Genomic DNA, 15,575 nt, shown 5'->3' with positions numbered 1-15,575 from the left:
GCAGAGATTGCCCTTCAACTAGTTGTGCACCGGTTTTCCAAAAATGCAAAGCTTTGGCTAATCACAAAGACCAGTTAGTCCGGGAAATAATCGAGGCAGCTTCGATAGCGAGTCTGCGCGACGATTGTGTCAGCACGCCGTCTGTTGCTTTGACTAAGAAAGAATTTGACATGTTAAAAATGTGATTATAAATATCTGTGATTATTTGTCTTATGCTTTTTTGTGGACGCTTGAACGATATGGTTGCGACGCATGTGTTTTTTCAGAGGGTGAAGAAGGTATAAGAAGCAATGTTTCTTCGAAATAAAAACCAGTTGTAAGTCAGCGCTTGTCTCTTGTCCCGATGTTTTGCGCTGTTCCATCAAGAATTACAACCAGATTTCTTTTCTTCCCTGTTTCAATAACATAGCAATTGCTATGACATCAATGTTCAGTATAGGTTATGGAAGGCACAAAAAAGGTACTATATCGCTACTTCATCGTTTTAATTAGTTACAATGCTAAAGCCAGCCTGCCTTAAGAGTCGGAATCACAATGAATGACGAAGCCGCAATTATATTGCAGTTTTCCTCATGCCTCCCCTGGCTTATACTGACCTTTGATGCCATTGCCATTGCTCAGTTTTTAAAAGTGAAGCAGGAGAGAGAAGATATTTAATTACAAATTATTTAGCAGTCATAGGCGAATACTGTGTGGTTATCCGTGCATAGTAATGCCTTATGCATCATTAAAAACAAAAAAAAAATGTGCAACTGAAATTTGCTCGGCTGCTGACCCAAAAGACGCGGGTTCGATCCCGGCCGCGGCGGCTGGAATTTCTTTGGAGGAGAAATTCTAGAGGCCCGTGTACTGTGCGATGTCAGTGCACGTTAAAGAACCCCGGGTGGTCGAAATTTCCGGAGCCCTTCACTACGGCGTCTCTCATACCCTGGGTCGCTTTGGGACGTTAAACCCCATAAACCAACCCAAACCAAACTGAAATTTGTTGTCTGCCTCTTTGAGATGAAAAATTTTGAATTTTTCCTTCACTATTTTAGAGCATGAAATTCAGTTAATGGTATCTGAGAAACAGGAATTGCAACAGCCATTTCTCTTCAGCAAGAAAACTGTCATTGGTTTAAGTGTTTTCCCGATTCAAGGTTACCCTATATTTTAAACTGCACAATGTATTATGTGACAAGAACCGTCAAGCACAATAGGTGTGGTTTTAGAAATGACTGGAAGTGATAAGGGAATACATTTACTTAGAGCAGGTAGTGACCGCTGATCCGTATCATGAAGAGTAATAACTAGAGGAATATGAATGGGGTGGAGTGCATATGGCAGGTTCTCTCAGATCATGAATGGCAGTTTTTCAATACCCCTCAAGAGAAAAGTATACAACAGCTGTATCCTACCGGTATTCACCTATGGGGCAGAAACGTGGAGGCTAACGAAGAGGGTTCAGCTTAAGTTAAGGACAACGCAACGAGCTATGGAAATAGAAATGATAGGCGTAACGTTAAGAGATCGGAAGCGGGCGGAGTGGCTGAGGGAACAAACGCGGGTTGAAGACATCCTAGTTGAAATCAGGAGAAAGAAGGGTGCTTGGGCAGGGCATGTAAGACGAAGGCAAGGTAATCGCTGGTCCTTAAGGGTAACGGAGTGGATTCCAAGAGAAGGCAGGCGTAGCAGGAAGCAGCAAAATGTTCCATGGGCGAAGGTTTGCAGGAACACGGTGGACATAGCTGGCGAAGGACAGGGTTAATTGGAGAACATGGGAGAGGCCTTTGCCTTGCAGTGGGCGTAGTCAGGCTGATCATGATACTTGCAGAAGAGCTTGCTCATGTTAAAATTTTCATTTGGTAAATATGTGCTTGTTTTACATGCACACAGCTTTTGAAAGGACTAGCATAGTGATAATTGTATTGGGCTTCATAAAATTGTAGCTCTGAATGAAGGTGTGCAATGAAAGGTGTCTGCACTTGGTCACAATATAGGTACACACTAGTGGCGACATGACACACACGATCAGTACATTCTAGTTGTATTCTTTCTTTTTTTTCATGGGGTTATATGCAGGATAGTATGAAAAGGGCATTGGAATTGACTCTTACTTGCATTATTTTCATTCATATTTGCAGGCACCCGGTGAAATGCACTCATAGCCAAAGCTCCTTCACTCAGCCGAGCAAGCTACGGCATCATCCAGCATCTTAGTTTCTTTTGAGCGCTTACAGCTCACTGCAGTGGATTTGGTAGATGGGTTTACTTTGCTTTTGGCAGTGTTCTTGGCATTTAATGTCAAGTACACCCCAAAAACAAAGCGGGCTTGTCTGCTGCTTGAGACACTAATGGGGCTTGATCCTAGCGAGCGCCTCCCGAGCGTGTTTTGGGCAGCCACAGCAATCACAGCAATGACTTGAGAAATAAAAGTTATCAGTGTTGTACATTTGTGTCATTATTTCTTGAACCATTGTTATTCCCAACGCAGACAGCACCATACTAATGTGCAAACTGTAGTGTAGCCATAAAGTAGTTGTATGAGCAAAAATTATTCTACTCAAAGATTATAATCCCTTTTGCTCATTACTCTTTTGTAGAAGTAGCGCAGGTGGATCCTGCAAAACATATGACCAACTTGCTCTGAAGAATATGTGAAATAAGAAAATTAGTACGATACATTGAAAACACGTGAAACTCCTTTGGAAGGAGTAATATAAGATCTGGGCTGATACTCCTTGAAGGAGTATAGTCACTCTAACAAACGGAGTCCTGGAACTCTACCTGAAAGAGTAGTAGGATACTGTTTCAATGTGGTAGCTTTACTCCCTCGGAGGAGTGCCTGTACTCTATTGCAGGAGTAGTACAGTACTCCTTGAGTAGGTGTTGGATCACTCTTTGTCCAGAGGGAGTAATTTTATTCTGGAAAAAGGAGTGGAATATGGGACAAGCGAATACTCCTTCAAAGTGTGTTCTGGGCACTCCTCTGCACTCCTTTAGTTCTAAGAGTGTACCTCTTTCCTTTGGAGCTATACAATTACTCTTCACCGAAGAACACGAAGGGGAAATATCCGCCCATAACTTGAGCCACTGTGGCCACGACAAGCTGGCAGCGTGGTCGGCAAACGCGTTGTAGTGGAACCGGACGAGAAAGCCAGGCGCAGCTACGGTAGCATGTCCGTGTTTGCAGCCAAACTGCAGCATTCCGAGAAGGCGCGGAGCCGAAGTGGGGCCTCGACGACAAAAACAAAGTATCCCGTTACACGGAGAAAACGCGGTCCTGGAAGAATGCCCCTCAACGCCACTCGACTGTGACAGGCGCGTCCATAAATTGTAAGGCCGCGGCTCCACCCCAGGGGGGCCCGGAGCTGAAGAGGCTTGCGCGCCGACCCCAACCGGGAAAGAAGGCTGCTGCCAAGCGTCGAGTCGCCGACCATGAGAAGGAAAGGGAGAAACCAGCGGCCAAGCGTCGAGTGCTCGGCCCAACGAGAGGAGCTCACAAAGGCGCTCGTCCTGTGGTTTCTTCGCTGTGCTTTGTTTGTTCGCGCCCAGAAATTTTCATCATGAACAACCTACAACTAGCCCAGCTTTCCATTCTGTTGAAGCTCACTGTATTCCGTCCACTTCGGACGTAAGATGTATTTCAGTTCAGAATATAATCCTGTTTTGTTCTCCTAAAAGAATGTAGTTGTCTCTTCACTGTTGTTAAAAATAATAGAGAATCCGTATAGTTTTAAAGTTATCCCCCATAATGGTGCCGAATCTCGGGAGATCATAGTTTCTTGTGACTTCATCATCGTGAGTCCGCTGGCGACATCGTAATGGCTGCCCTTTCGGACTTAAAGGTCTCAAGAAAGACAACAGTGAGGTGAACAACAATGGAAAAGCTGAAAGTGAAGAGGAGAGCACGACGTGGACAGAGTACGGTCCTGATCAAGGAGGTTGCAGCAGCGGTACAGAGTCGGGATGCCAGCGTCGAGACCCTGACGACTTTGCTGTATCGCCTGGAGTGCAACAACAACGAGCTGCGTCGAATCAACGACGAGATAGAGGCTTCTCTGCCAGAAGACACGTTCGAGTCGGAGTGCATCGAGGCCATCCAGTACGACGACAGAGCGATCCACGCCATCGGACAGCTGAAAGCGAGAATAGTTACAGTGGAGGCGGCAACAGTTCCGTCGCGCGACGTGGTCCCCGCAGAAGTGACTCTACCAGCGCCACCACAAACTGGGATCAAGCTCACAAAGCTGAAATTGGAGACTTTTAACGGTGAGCTGTCAAATTGGCAACCATTTTGGGAGTGTTATAAGAACGCTGTGCATGAAAATGCGGGCCTCTCCAAAGCAGAAAAAATGCACTATTTGAGAACGCTGCTATCCGGACCCGCCTCGGCAGCTATCAAGGGACTCCAGGCTACCGAAGCATGCTATAACGATGCAGTAGAAATACTCGCAAGAAGGTTCGGAAACAAGAGCAGAATTGAGCAGGAGCATCTTTCAAGATTAAGGACATTGCCAGCTGTTTCATCGTCAAGCGACGTACGGGGGCTCCGCCGTCTGCATGACCACGTACAGGCTCACGTTAGCGGGCTTAAAGGATTAGGAATTAACCCGTCAACATACGCTTCGATGTTGACGGAGATAATTTTGTCCGCTTTACCGAGAGACTTGGTTGTCGAATTTCATCGTCAGGATAACCGAGCGACGAGAAAAAAGGCCGAGCTTGAGTCGACTCCTGGAGCTGCAGTGGCTGATTCAGACAAAAGAGAGGAAAGGCTTAAAGAAGTACTGGAATTACTCCTATTGGAAACAGAAAGTAGAGAGAGATGCCAGGAAGGTGCCAGTATTGTATATGAGAGACAAAAGCCCAAGCGCAGTGTCCAAGACGGCTTTTAAAACCAGCGCACGGCAACCCCAGACGAAGGCAAGTGCTGCGGTGCTGCATGCTAATTCCGCCAGTGCAGAAAAATGTTTGTTTTGTGAATCTCAAGAGCATAAAACGGAAGACTGCCAGTTAGCCCTCCCCATCGAAGAAAAAAGAAATAGATTAGCAAAGGCACGGCGTTGTTTCCGCTGCACAAAGTGGGGTCACCAGGCGAAAGACTGTAGACGACAGACCAGTTGCATACACTGTAAAAATCGGCATTATGTCATCAGTCTGCAATCCAAATTGGAAAGCGGGGAGCAACAATGCGACCAAAGAAGGGCTATACAGGGCCTCTGCTGCCACTACAGCCAACGTTCACGCAGCAATTGGCAATGGAGAGAACAAACAAGTAGCTCTGCAGACGTTCCGCGCATGGGCTGTTGGGGACAGTGTGCAGGGCTACATACGCGGAGTGCTGGATGGAGGAAGTCAGCGAACCTTTATCAGAGAAGACGTCTCACGAACGCTAAAATTGAGAGTCTTGGGAGAGAAGGACTTCCAACTGAACACATTCGGCTGCACTAGTACAGGTGTGCGAAAATGCCGCGTTGTCGAGCTTGTTCTACGGGGACAATACGATCAAAAAGAAACAAAGGTAGACGCTGTCGAAGTGCCATTTATATGCAGCGATGTTCTGCAAGTCCCTGTGGAGCACAGTTTCGTGCAAGAAATGGAAAAGAGTGGAGCATTAATAGCAGACAAATTTCTGTGTACCGGCATGCCAGCAGTACCTGGCATCGGAATACTGATTGGCTCAGACCACCTGTGGAAGTTCGTGACAGGAGAAGTTCGCCGTCACAAAGAGGACGACGGGTTAACCGCAGTCAATACCATATTAGGGTGGACATTCCAAGGTCCTTACAACGTCACCAGCGCACTCGCTTTGGCAACCAACGTGTATGTGCTGAGAATTGGGATCGAAGCTGCGGACGAAACGACTCTTCGAAAATTCTGGGAATTGGACTCCATTGGAATTAACGACAAGCCAGATAAACAAACATGTGAACCTTCCGTCCTAAATACTGAGCGGAAAAGTGACCGCTACGAGGTTGCGCTGCCATGGAAAGACGAAAGCGCCGAGCTGGCGAATAACAGAAGCATGGCAGTGCACCGACTAAGCAGCTTGACAAAACTACTTAGTCACAACAAAGAAATGATGGAAGAGTACGACTCGGCAATCAGAGGCTACATGGAAGGAGGGCATGCGGAAAGAGTTCCTAAGGGAGCGAAGACCAACCACGTCTACTATATGCCGCACCAACCAGTTATCAGAACCGAGTCGACCACTACCAAATTGCGCGTAGTGTTTGACGCCTCATCGCATGCGCCCGGCAAGGAGTCTCTTAATGACCACTTAGAAAAAGGACCCAAGCTGATCAGCGATTTGGTGCGCATTTTACTGCGATTCCGTCTGCACAAGGTTGCACTTGTTGCCGATATAGAGAAGGCATTTCTGCAAATCAGCGTCCGACCGGAGGACAGAGACGCGCTGAGATTTCTTTGGTACAGCAGCCCACCTATTGCTCAGGAACCTTTGCCCAACGTAGAAGAATGGAGAATGTGTAGGGTACCATTTGGAACTACAGCAAGCCCCTACCTTCTCACAGCCACACTTCTTCATCACTTCGAAAAGGAAAGGGGTGTCTTGAGAGAAACGGCTAGCTTACTGAAGGACTCCTTCTACGTAGACGACTTAGTAACGGGTGCAAAATCAGACGACGAGGCTATGAAAATAGCAACACAAGCAGCAGAGATACTGAAAAATGCAGGAATGCGCCTGCGAAAGTGGACGTCGAACTCGGCCGCAGTGCGAAGAGAACTGAGTGGGGACGGCGCCGCCTCAGACGGGACACAAAAGGTCCTTGGTCTGCATTGGATGCCCACAAATGACCGCATGGCAATATCCCTCACAAGTGTGCTAGCTAACGTGAGCACGGGGAGCAAGACGAAACGAGCGGTGTTGCGGCCGTCATCGAGAGTGTTTGACCCTTTGGGGCTTGTGTCTCCGTTTGTGGTACGAGCAAAGATACTATTTCAGAGGATGTGGGAAAAAGGGTTAGGTTGGGATGAGCCATTACCCTGTGACTTGGAAGCTGAGTGGACACATTGGTGTTCAGATCTCGTGAAGCTCAAAGAACTGCATTTCCCACCTTGCATCGTGCCGAACAATGGGATCTCTTGGCAGATGCACATTTTCTGCGATGCAAGCCCACAGGCTTACGGCTGTTGCGCCTACCTCATGATTCAAGACGACAACGGGAAGGTGAGCGTGAGCCTTCTTTTTGCAAAATCAAGAGTAGCACCTCTGAAAGCTCTGTCCTTACCTCGGCTCGAATTAATGGCAGCCCTGATTGGAACAAGAATGGCAGCATACTTGCAAGATATAGTCCCTCAGGCACTGCAAACGTACTTTTGGTCTGACTCAATGATTTCTCTACATTGGATTCGTAGCTCAGCCAAAAACTGGAAGCCTTTCGTGCAAAATCGAGTTGGCGAAATACAGAGTGCGAGCAGCCCAGAACAATGGAACCACTGCCCGGGTGCGGACAATCCAGCCGACTGCCTCACGCGAGGAATGAAAGCAGAGGCACTTTTGACTAACGCACGCTGGTGGAACGGCCCCGATTGGCTTTCGAAAGCCTCGAATAACTGGCCATCGAATAAGTCTCTGCTCGAGAGTGACAGTATATTGGCAGATGAAGAAAGAAAGAAGCAGTCCAGCCAGCTCCTAATTGAGGCATCGCATCTACCACCTTTTCTGCAGGCAGACCATTTCAGCAATTACACCCGCTTGTTGAGAGTCAGTGCATGGGTCGTTAGATTTGGGCAAAACTGCCGCACTGAAAACATGAAAGGTCATGCATACCTCACAACCGAAGAAATACGTGAAGCTGAAAAATACTGGCTTAGGCAGGCTCAGGAGGAGTGTTTCATGTCAGAAATTAACGCCCTGTCACTCGGGGAGAGCTTACCGTCGTCATCACAGATAATCCAGTACCAGCCCTTCCTTGACTCGGACGGCTTGATACGTGTCACCGGCAGGATTCAGTTTTCACCATTGCCTGAAGACATCAAACACCCATTGCTACTTCCAAAGGACCACGCGATCACAAAGCTTGTCATTCAAGCAGCTCATCTGAGGACTCCCCACGGAGGGCTGCAGACAACAATGACAGAAGTGCGTGAGAAATTTTGGATCCCGAGCTGCCGTCAAGTGACGAAGAAGGTCATAGGAAAGTGCCCGGTGTGCCTCCGACAGCGACTCAAGCCAGCGACCGCTCCAACAGCGCCTCTACCAAGTGATAGAGTGAGCGGTAGTCATGCATTCGACGTCACTGGTATTGATTTCGCTGGACCCTTATACACGACGACAAAGAAGGTTAGCTCAAAGAGCTACATCGCCCTTTTTACCTGCGCTACAACGAGGGCCATTCATTTGGAGCTTGTCTCCAATTTAACAACAGAGTGTTTCCTGCTTGCCCTAATACGTTTTGTGGCTCGAAGAGGAATGCCATCTGTCATTTATAGTGATAATGCATTAACGTTTAAGAAGACATCAAAGGACATCAACACACTCTGGAACATCGTTCGCAGTAGAGAAACGCAGGACTACTGCAGTTCGCAACTGCAGCAGGACTACTGCAGTTCGAAGTTCATAATTGAAAGAGCAGCGTGGTGGGGAGGCTGGTGGGAACGTATGGTAAAATCCGTAAAAGTCGCCCTACGGAAAATCCTCGGTCGTCAAAGCCTCTCCTTTGAAGAGCTTGCCACTGTACTGACCGATGTGGAAGCCACCATTAACTCTCGACCACTCACGAACAGCACTAATGAACCTGGTGAGCCATCTGTTTTAACGCCGTCCCATTTGCTGACTGGCAGGAGGCTGACAGCCCCCCCTGCAGCACACTCGACCCGTGTTCCTTCAGCCACTGCTTCGGACATTACTCGTCGCTTCAGATACCGGCAATCTATCGTCACCTTGTCTTGGAAGCGATGGTGAAGAGAGTACTTGCTGCATCTGCGGTCAGCTCATACATCGGCAGCAAGTGCAGCCAACACTTTGCAAGTGGACGACATCGTCATTGTCCAGGACGATAATGCACCAAAACATATGTGGCGCACAGCTCGCGTCGTGGAACTATTCAAAGGGCGAGATGGCCACGTGCGTTCTTGCGAAATAACGATGCCATCCGGAATGAAGTTACGGCGACCAGTGCAACTTCTGTACCCTCTAGAGACTAAAGTAAAATGAGTATACTCATTTGGGGGGAGGATGTAGTGGAACCGGACGAGAAAGCCAGGCGCAGCTACGGTAGCATGTCCGTGTTTGCAGCCAAACTGCAGCATTCCGAGAAGGCGCGGAGCCGAAGTGGGGCCTCGACGACAAAAACAAAGTATCCCATTACACGGAGAAAACGCGGTCCTGGAAGAATGCCCCTCAACGCCACTCGACTGTGACAGGCGCGTCCATAAATTGTAAGGCCGCGGCTCCACCCCAGGGGGGGCCGGAGCCGAAGAGGCTTGCGTGCCGACCCCAACCGGGAAAGAAGGCTGCTGCCAAGCGTCGAGTCGCCGACCATGAGAGGGAAAGGGGGAAACCAGCGGCCAAGCGTCGAGTGCTCGGCCCAACGAGAGAAGCTCACTGTATTCCGTCCACTTCGGACGTACGATCTATTTCAGTTCAGAATATAATCCTGTTTTGTTCTCCTAAAAGAATTTGTTTCTTCACTGTTGTCAAATAATAGCGAACCCGTATAGTTTAAAAGTTATCCCACACGCGTACCAACGCGGAGAGCGCAGCCACCAGACCCCGCCGCTGTTTTCAGGACCGGCCGCTAGAGAGATTTCAGTGGCGCCCCTACAGGCAGCGCTCATGGCGTGTACACTTACATGCTAAATATGGGAATGGCAGTTGATACAAGAATTACTTTTTGAATGCACAACAAGATTGTGTGTACATTGTGTCAACTCTGCACCAGGTGCGCAAAATCTAATAATAAAATTACTTTCGTACAGAATTGAGCACCGCGGACTACAAGCCGGTGGCGACTGTGTATCGACAATTCTGGTAATGACATGCCAATGTACTCACAGGTGACATAAAGGGCTGTAATTTCCTTGAAGTAATATTATGACCCCCGTCTGCTTTTGTACTGGTCGGAAAATATTGCCGGTGGCTTGGCTAAGGTTAAGCCTGGATATCTCGAAGTGAAAAGCTCCCTCTGATTTTCAGCCAACTCCCAAGCTACGACTTTTCGATCGGTGTTTCTGCACAGTACGACAGTTGCTTCTTCTTCTGCTTCCATGGCGAGTGTCTGCGCCTGTTCTATGGGCAAGCGCGCGCGTTATATACCCCTGCTTTCAAATTCGAACTGCGCACGGCTGCGGCGAAAGTTTAAACGGTGGCGAGATCGAGAAGCGGCTGCGCACATGCGCAGTAGCGCGCGGCGGCGGCGAAAGGTCAGGCGACGGAGTCAGCGGCGGCGGCGGCGACGGCGGCTACCGGCGCCGTGCGTGACGTGGCTTAGTTTCGCACATGCGCAGAAGTGGCAAATCTGGCCTCCGGCTCACGCGAAGCGCGGTATTGACTAGCCTAGTGAAGCTTTTCGCTGCAAAATCACACTAAATCGACAATGGTCATTGCAGATATATACAGAAAATACCGAACAGTTCTGCACCTTCTATCAAGCCGCTATGCTCTCAAACACTAAACACATGAGGCCGCTATGGCGATCTGGAATGCTCAGCGACGCAGAAGCATGAAGAAGATTTAAGACCAAAAATTTCGAGCTCGAACAAACGATATTACTTGTTTCGTGGGCCTTCTAACATGTTTTAGTCGCAGTCTTTGGGTGTAACTTATTTAATACAATTTTGAGTGTGGCCCGATGAGCCGTAGCGCATTTTCCCTCGCATCTCGTCGAGTGCTGTCAAGGCGCATTTCTCCCAATCGTAGCGACGTCCCCGAACCCACTCACAAGAACAATCAGCGCTTGTCGCAGGTGCCGACGTATTCACAAATGTGGTGTTCCACATTAGCCAGTCGACCACGATGCTATGGTTCACTTGAACGCTGGCGTCGAACGAGAACCAAAACTTCCAGTACAAAATAGTTTGTAATCAATAATTCACGGTGCACACTGGTGTTCTCAGCTCGTTTACTGGAAAAATGCACCCACCTAAAAACGTTGTGCCTGTATCAGTATTCTGGGAGCATGTTCCTTAAACGAAACAACCAGCACACGAGAACAGAAGCCACCCTGATGTGCACGAGCCTCGGCTCATTCCTAGTAGACCGAGGCCTTTCGCGGCGATCTACAGGCCATGCCAGCATTATATGTGTTTTTCCTCAAAATTAACGTTCAGTAGTTCGAAAACACCTTCTGGTTTCCACACGCTGCCTGACCGAGCAGATTACGAGCAGGACTTACCCAAGAATCTTCAGCCTCATCCTGGGCCGACTCGGGTCCATGAGGCCGGTCGGATGGCGGAGGTGAGCGCTCGGACATGGTTGAAGTTGATGCGTCAGAGATTTCCTGGGCCCACCCTTCGGACACTTGACCGTCTCTGCAAGCACGCCGCGATAAACAGCTCTTGACTTACTTGCTAGAAACAGCAAGACGCGAACACTCAAAGCGGTAGCATCAATCCTTTGTTTTCTGTGGCCTTATGTTACCGGTATACTGTAGCTGGGACCAAAAGTGCGTTCGTTCCACGCACTGCTTAATTTCCACTGAAATTAGTAGCAAACCACGGTGCAGGAGAAATGGCTGCACATTTCCCTTGTCCGTCATTTTCTGAAACCGTGCAGTTAACACGGACACAAAGCAAGTGAGAGAGAATGAAGCGCTCTACTTCCAACTGATTTATCCAGTGAGAACCGCCTGCACCTCATTGGCATAAAGGGCGATAAAGGGGAGGAGCGAGGTTGTTGTAGACCGCCACGCAAAGAATAGATAAACACTAAACACTAAAATGAAAGTGCCCAAAAGAGGCTAAAATCTAAATAAAAAAACCGAAAGCTGCAAGGTGTAGAGGGCCTTCAAAACATTAAAAAGGGTGGAGTTATATGGGCCGAAAGGAGGTTAAAGGCGTTAAAACCGGAACGCTGCTACGTATAGAGGGCCTTCATAGGAAAAACATTAAAGGCCGTCTGATGATAAAACTCGGCCAACGACCCAAGAACAGTAGTTAATCGATAAAAGCACAATGATGTGAAGAGTGAAACACGAGGCGGCCGGTCACAATGCATGCCCGGCTCTGCTTAGGAACTCCATATCTGTCTCAGAAAGACAGATGGACGGTGTAATAACGCTGTGGTCCTTGGCAGAATGGATTTTCTCGGCTTCAATTAACTCCCTAGACCTGCGGTCTCATTCTTCACCGATAATCACACATTCATCGAATATTGGAGTGCAATTTTTATTTTCACATTTTTTTTGCAGTCTTTTTACAGAATCCCGGTGATGGCAATGCTACCAACATTGTTGTCATGTTCTTGCAGCCTGATAATTATCCACCTTCCCGTTTGATGAATGTATTGCTTCCCGCAGGAAAAATGCATTGAATAGAGGAAACCGGAAGCACAAGAATTGTGAGGATAATCACAGCCCCTACTGATTTGTCGGCAATTGATTTATTGAGTTTTTTATTGCTTTTTTTCGCACTCAATAAGCTCACCTGTCGTCGCAGGAAAGTAAATAACCAACCAATCAACACGGGCTGTGGGCAAACGCAAAAAACTCCACGTTTCTTGTACTTCCGGTGTCGTCTATTCAGTTCCATTGTCCAGCGCCAAGCAATACATTGCTCAAACGGCGAGGTGCATAAATATCAGGCTGCAAGAAGATGACAAAAGCGTTAGCAACATTTCCATTACCGGCAATCTGGCCAAACACTAAAAAATGTGAAATTGAAAATTGCACTGCAATATTCGACGAATGTGTGACTGTCGGTAAAGGATGGGACCGCACGTGTAGAGAGATAAATGAAGTCGTTAAAGTCCGTTCTGCCAAGGACCACTGTGTTAGTACACCGTCCATCTGTCATTCTGAGAAAGAACAGAACTTCCGAAGCAGAGCCGGGCATGCATTACGACCGGTCACCTGGTGTTTCACTCTCTTCGCATCATGGCGTTTTATCGATGAGCTCCTGTTCTTGGGTTTTTGGCCCATATTTGTTATCAGACGGCTTTTAATCTTTTTTCGCATGAAGCCCCTCTACACGTCCCAGCATTCCGGTTTTAACACCTTTAGCCTGTTTAAGGCCCCTATAACTCCACCCTTTTTAATGTTTTGAAGGCACTCTACACGTTGCAGCTTTCCGTTTATGTTTAGATTTTAGCCTCTTTTGGGAATTTGTTCCATTTTCTTCTACCATTAGTGTTTACCTATTGTTTGCGCGACGGGCCCCTAACCCCCCCCCCCCCCCCTATTTTTATCGCCTTTCGCAGGCACTTCTTTCAAGAACAAGCACAAGCATTACTCATTGACATGACTAACCCACCGCTGTGGCTCAGTGGCTACGGCGTTCGGCTGCTGACCCGAAAGACGCGGGTTCGATCCCGGCCGCGGCAGCTGAATTTCGATGATGGCGAAATTCTAGAGGCCCGTGTGCTGTGCGATGTCAGTGCACGTTATCGAACCCCAGGTGGTCGAAATTTCCGGAGCCCTTCACTACGGCGTCCCTCATAGCCTGAGTTGCTTCGGGACGTTAAACCCCAACAAAAAAAATGACATGACTAATTCAAGGAGACGGCTGAGTCGGGCTTGTTGGTTCATGCTGAATGGTACGGCAAAGCAGCGCTGACGGACGGGACGGAAGAAGATGAGACAAACACATGCGCTGAACTAACAACCAAATGGTTTATTGCGAAAGAGGGGTACAATATAAAGCATAGAAGGGAAACCTGCGGTGTAAACATGACAAGGCATACATTCGGGATATCATCAATGATTAAGAAAAGCGATCTCCTGTGGGAATAGAGCCACCGATGGTTGGCTTACACATAAGTTGCCTAATGTGTCAATGTGAAAGGCCTCCGATATGAGGCTTGAGGTGTGGTCTCTATACTTGGCAATGACAGTGGTTTGGTCTAAAAACGCCTCACATTTGCCGCAATCTGCAAAATGAATGACCATGTTATTTCGGCGTGACTTGTTTTCTATGACTTTCGCGTGCTCGCGTAGCCGATTATTGACGCACCGTCCGGTCTCCCCGATGTAAAGTCGGCCGCATGACTGTGGAACCTTGTAAATCACACCACAGCAACAGTTGACAAATTTGTTTCTGTGTTTCTTCTGACACGCCTTCTTTCTGCTTTCCTGATTCACTCTCTGGCACAGGCCTCCCAACTTGTTCCTGGCAGAGAAAAGGAGCTTCACGCCGGCTTTGTTCACAATCTTTTTCAGGTTGTGCGATACTTGATTAACATACGGAATACATGTTATGTTCTTATTGTCCAGTTTGCGCGTCTCCTTCTGAATTCTGCATTCTTTTAATATCGACTCTGCTATGCTAGATAAGACCTTCGTCGGGTAGCCTACAGCGGTAAGCCTAGTAACCTGCGCGTCAAAGCTGGCTTGGGTTTTATGCGCACATGATCTAAATATAGCCGCTTTCATGCATGTTTTCGCTATCCCGCGCTTAACTATCTTAGAGTGGGCCGACCGGAAGGGGAGCAGGCTCTTCTGGGATCGCGGGGAGTACATCCAACAGATATGGTCACACGATAGCTCAAGTTCCAGATCTAAAAACCTTAGTTTGTTGTTAGTAGGTAGCTCTGTGGTCAATTGTAGGTTCTGAAGTTCAGTACTGAACACGTCAAAAATCTGAGCAACAGTTTGTTGGGCGTCACCTTTCAGATAAAATACTAGAAAGTCATCTACATAACGCATAACCTTAACAGCGGTGCCGTCAAGCTTGGCTTGAAGTTGTCTATCGCACGAAGGTAAGAACAGATCGCTGAGAACGGGAGCGAGGCTGGATCCAATAAAAACACCTTGTTTTTGGATGAAAAAACCATCGTCAACTCTAGCAAACGTCGACTGTAAATAAAAGTGGAGCATTTCTGGCCTCTTCTGTCAAGGCGTCGAAGGCATCCAGCCTCACCGTCTTCTTCAGTGCCAAGACGCACAAAGTAAGCTGCCCCTTCCGTGTTATTGTGTCTGAACGAGGAACGTTGCAGCGCGAGGTAGCGGTGTTCCTGAAAACTGCCTTTCGCAACTTGAGGTCGAAGATCCTTTCCTCAGCAGAAAGCCTGAGACCGTGTCGAAATTCCTTCAAAACGAGTGTCCTGTGCACGTTAGCGCGTTTTCGGTGGATGTCAAGGACGTGTACTACTCCCTGCCCCAAAGCGCGGTGATCGCAGAAATCAGCAGGTGCATCGAGCGTCACGGAGTTACAAAGTTCCAGAACTCTAGTGGTATGAACGTAAGCATGTTTCTAGAAATGCTCCACTTTTATTTACAGTCGACATTTGCTAGAGTTGACGATGGTTTTTTCATCCAAAAAGAAGGTGTTTGTATTGGATCCAGCCTCGCTCCCGTTCTCAGCGATCTGTTCTTAGCTTCGTGCGATAAAGAACTTCAAGCCAAGCTTAACGGCACCGTTGTTAAGGTTATGCGTTATGTAGATGACTTTTTAGTATTTTATCTCAAAGGTGACGT

At 47.9% G+C, this 15,575-nt stretch overlaps 2 protein-coding genes across 2 annotated transcripts in view; both read right to left on the bottom strand.

The window, feature by feature from the left end:
- LOC149327525 (uncharacterized) overlaps positions 1 to 15,575 on the bottom strand; it is a 753,829-nt gene that overhangs the window by 173,767 nt on the left and 564,487 nt on the right. The gene's annotated exons all lie outside the window — the stretch shown is intronic.
- LOC149327531 (uncharacterized) overlaps positions 1 to 15,575 on the bottom strand; it is a 144,539-nt gene that overhangs the window by 103,171 nt on the left and 25,793 nt on the right. The window contains exon 2 of the mRNA XM_089563245.1: positions 11,340 to 11,475. Within this exon, the coding sequence (XP_089419371.1) occupies positions 11,340 to 11,417 (78 nt within the window). The 5' untranslated portion in view covers positions 11,418 to 11,475. The remainder of the gene's footprint in view (positions 1 to 11,339; positions 11,476 to 15,575) is intronic.

This window comes from Amblyomma mixtum, chromosome 10, assembly GCF_055824585.1.
Source record: "Amblyomma mixtum isolate Tamu chromosome 10, ASM5582458v1, whole genome shotgun sequence".
NCBI lineage: Eukaryota > Metazoa > Arthropoda > Arachnida > Ixodida > Ixodidae > Amblyomma > Amblyomma mixtum.
Note: the sequence above shows the minus strand (reverse complement) of the source record. Positions and strands in the feature narration are given on the sequence as shown.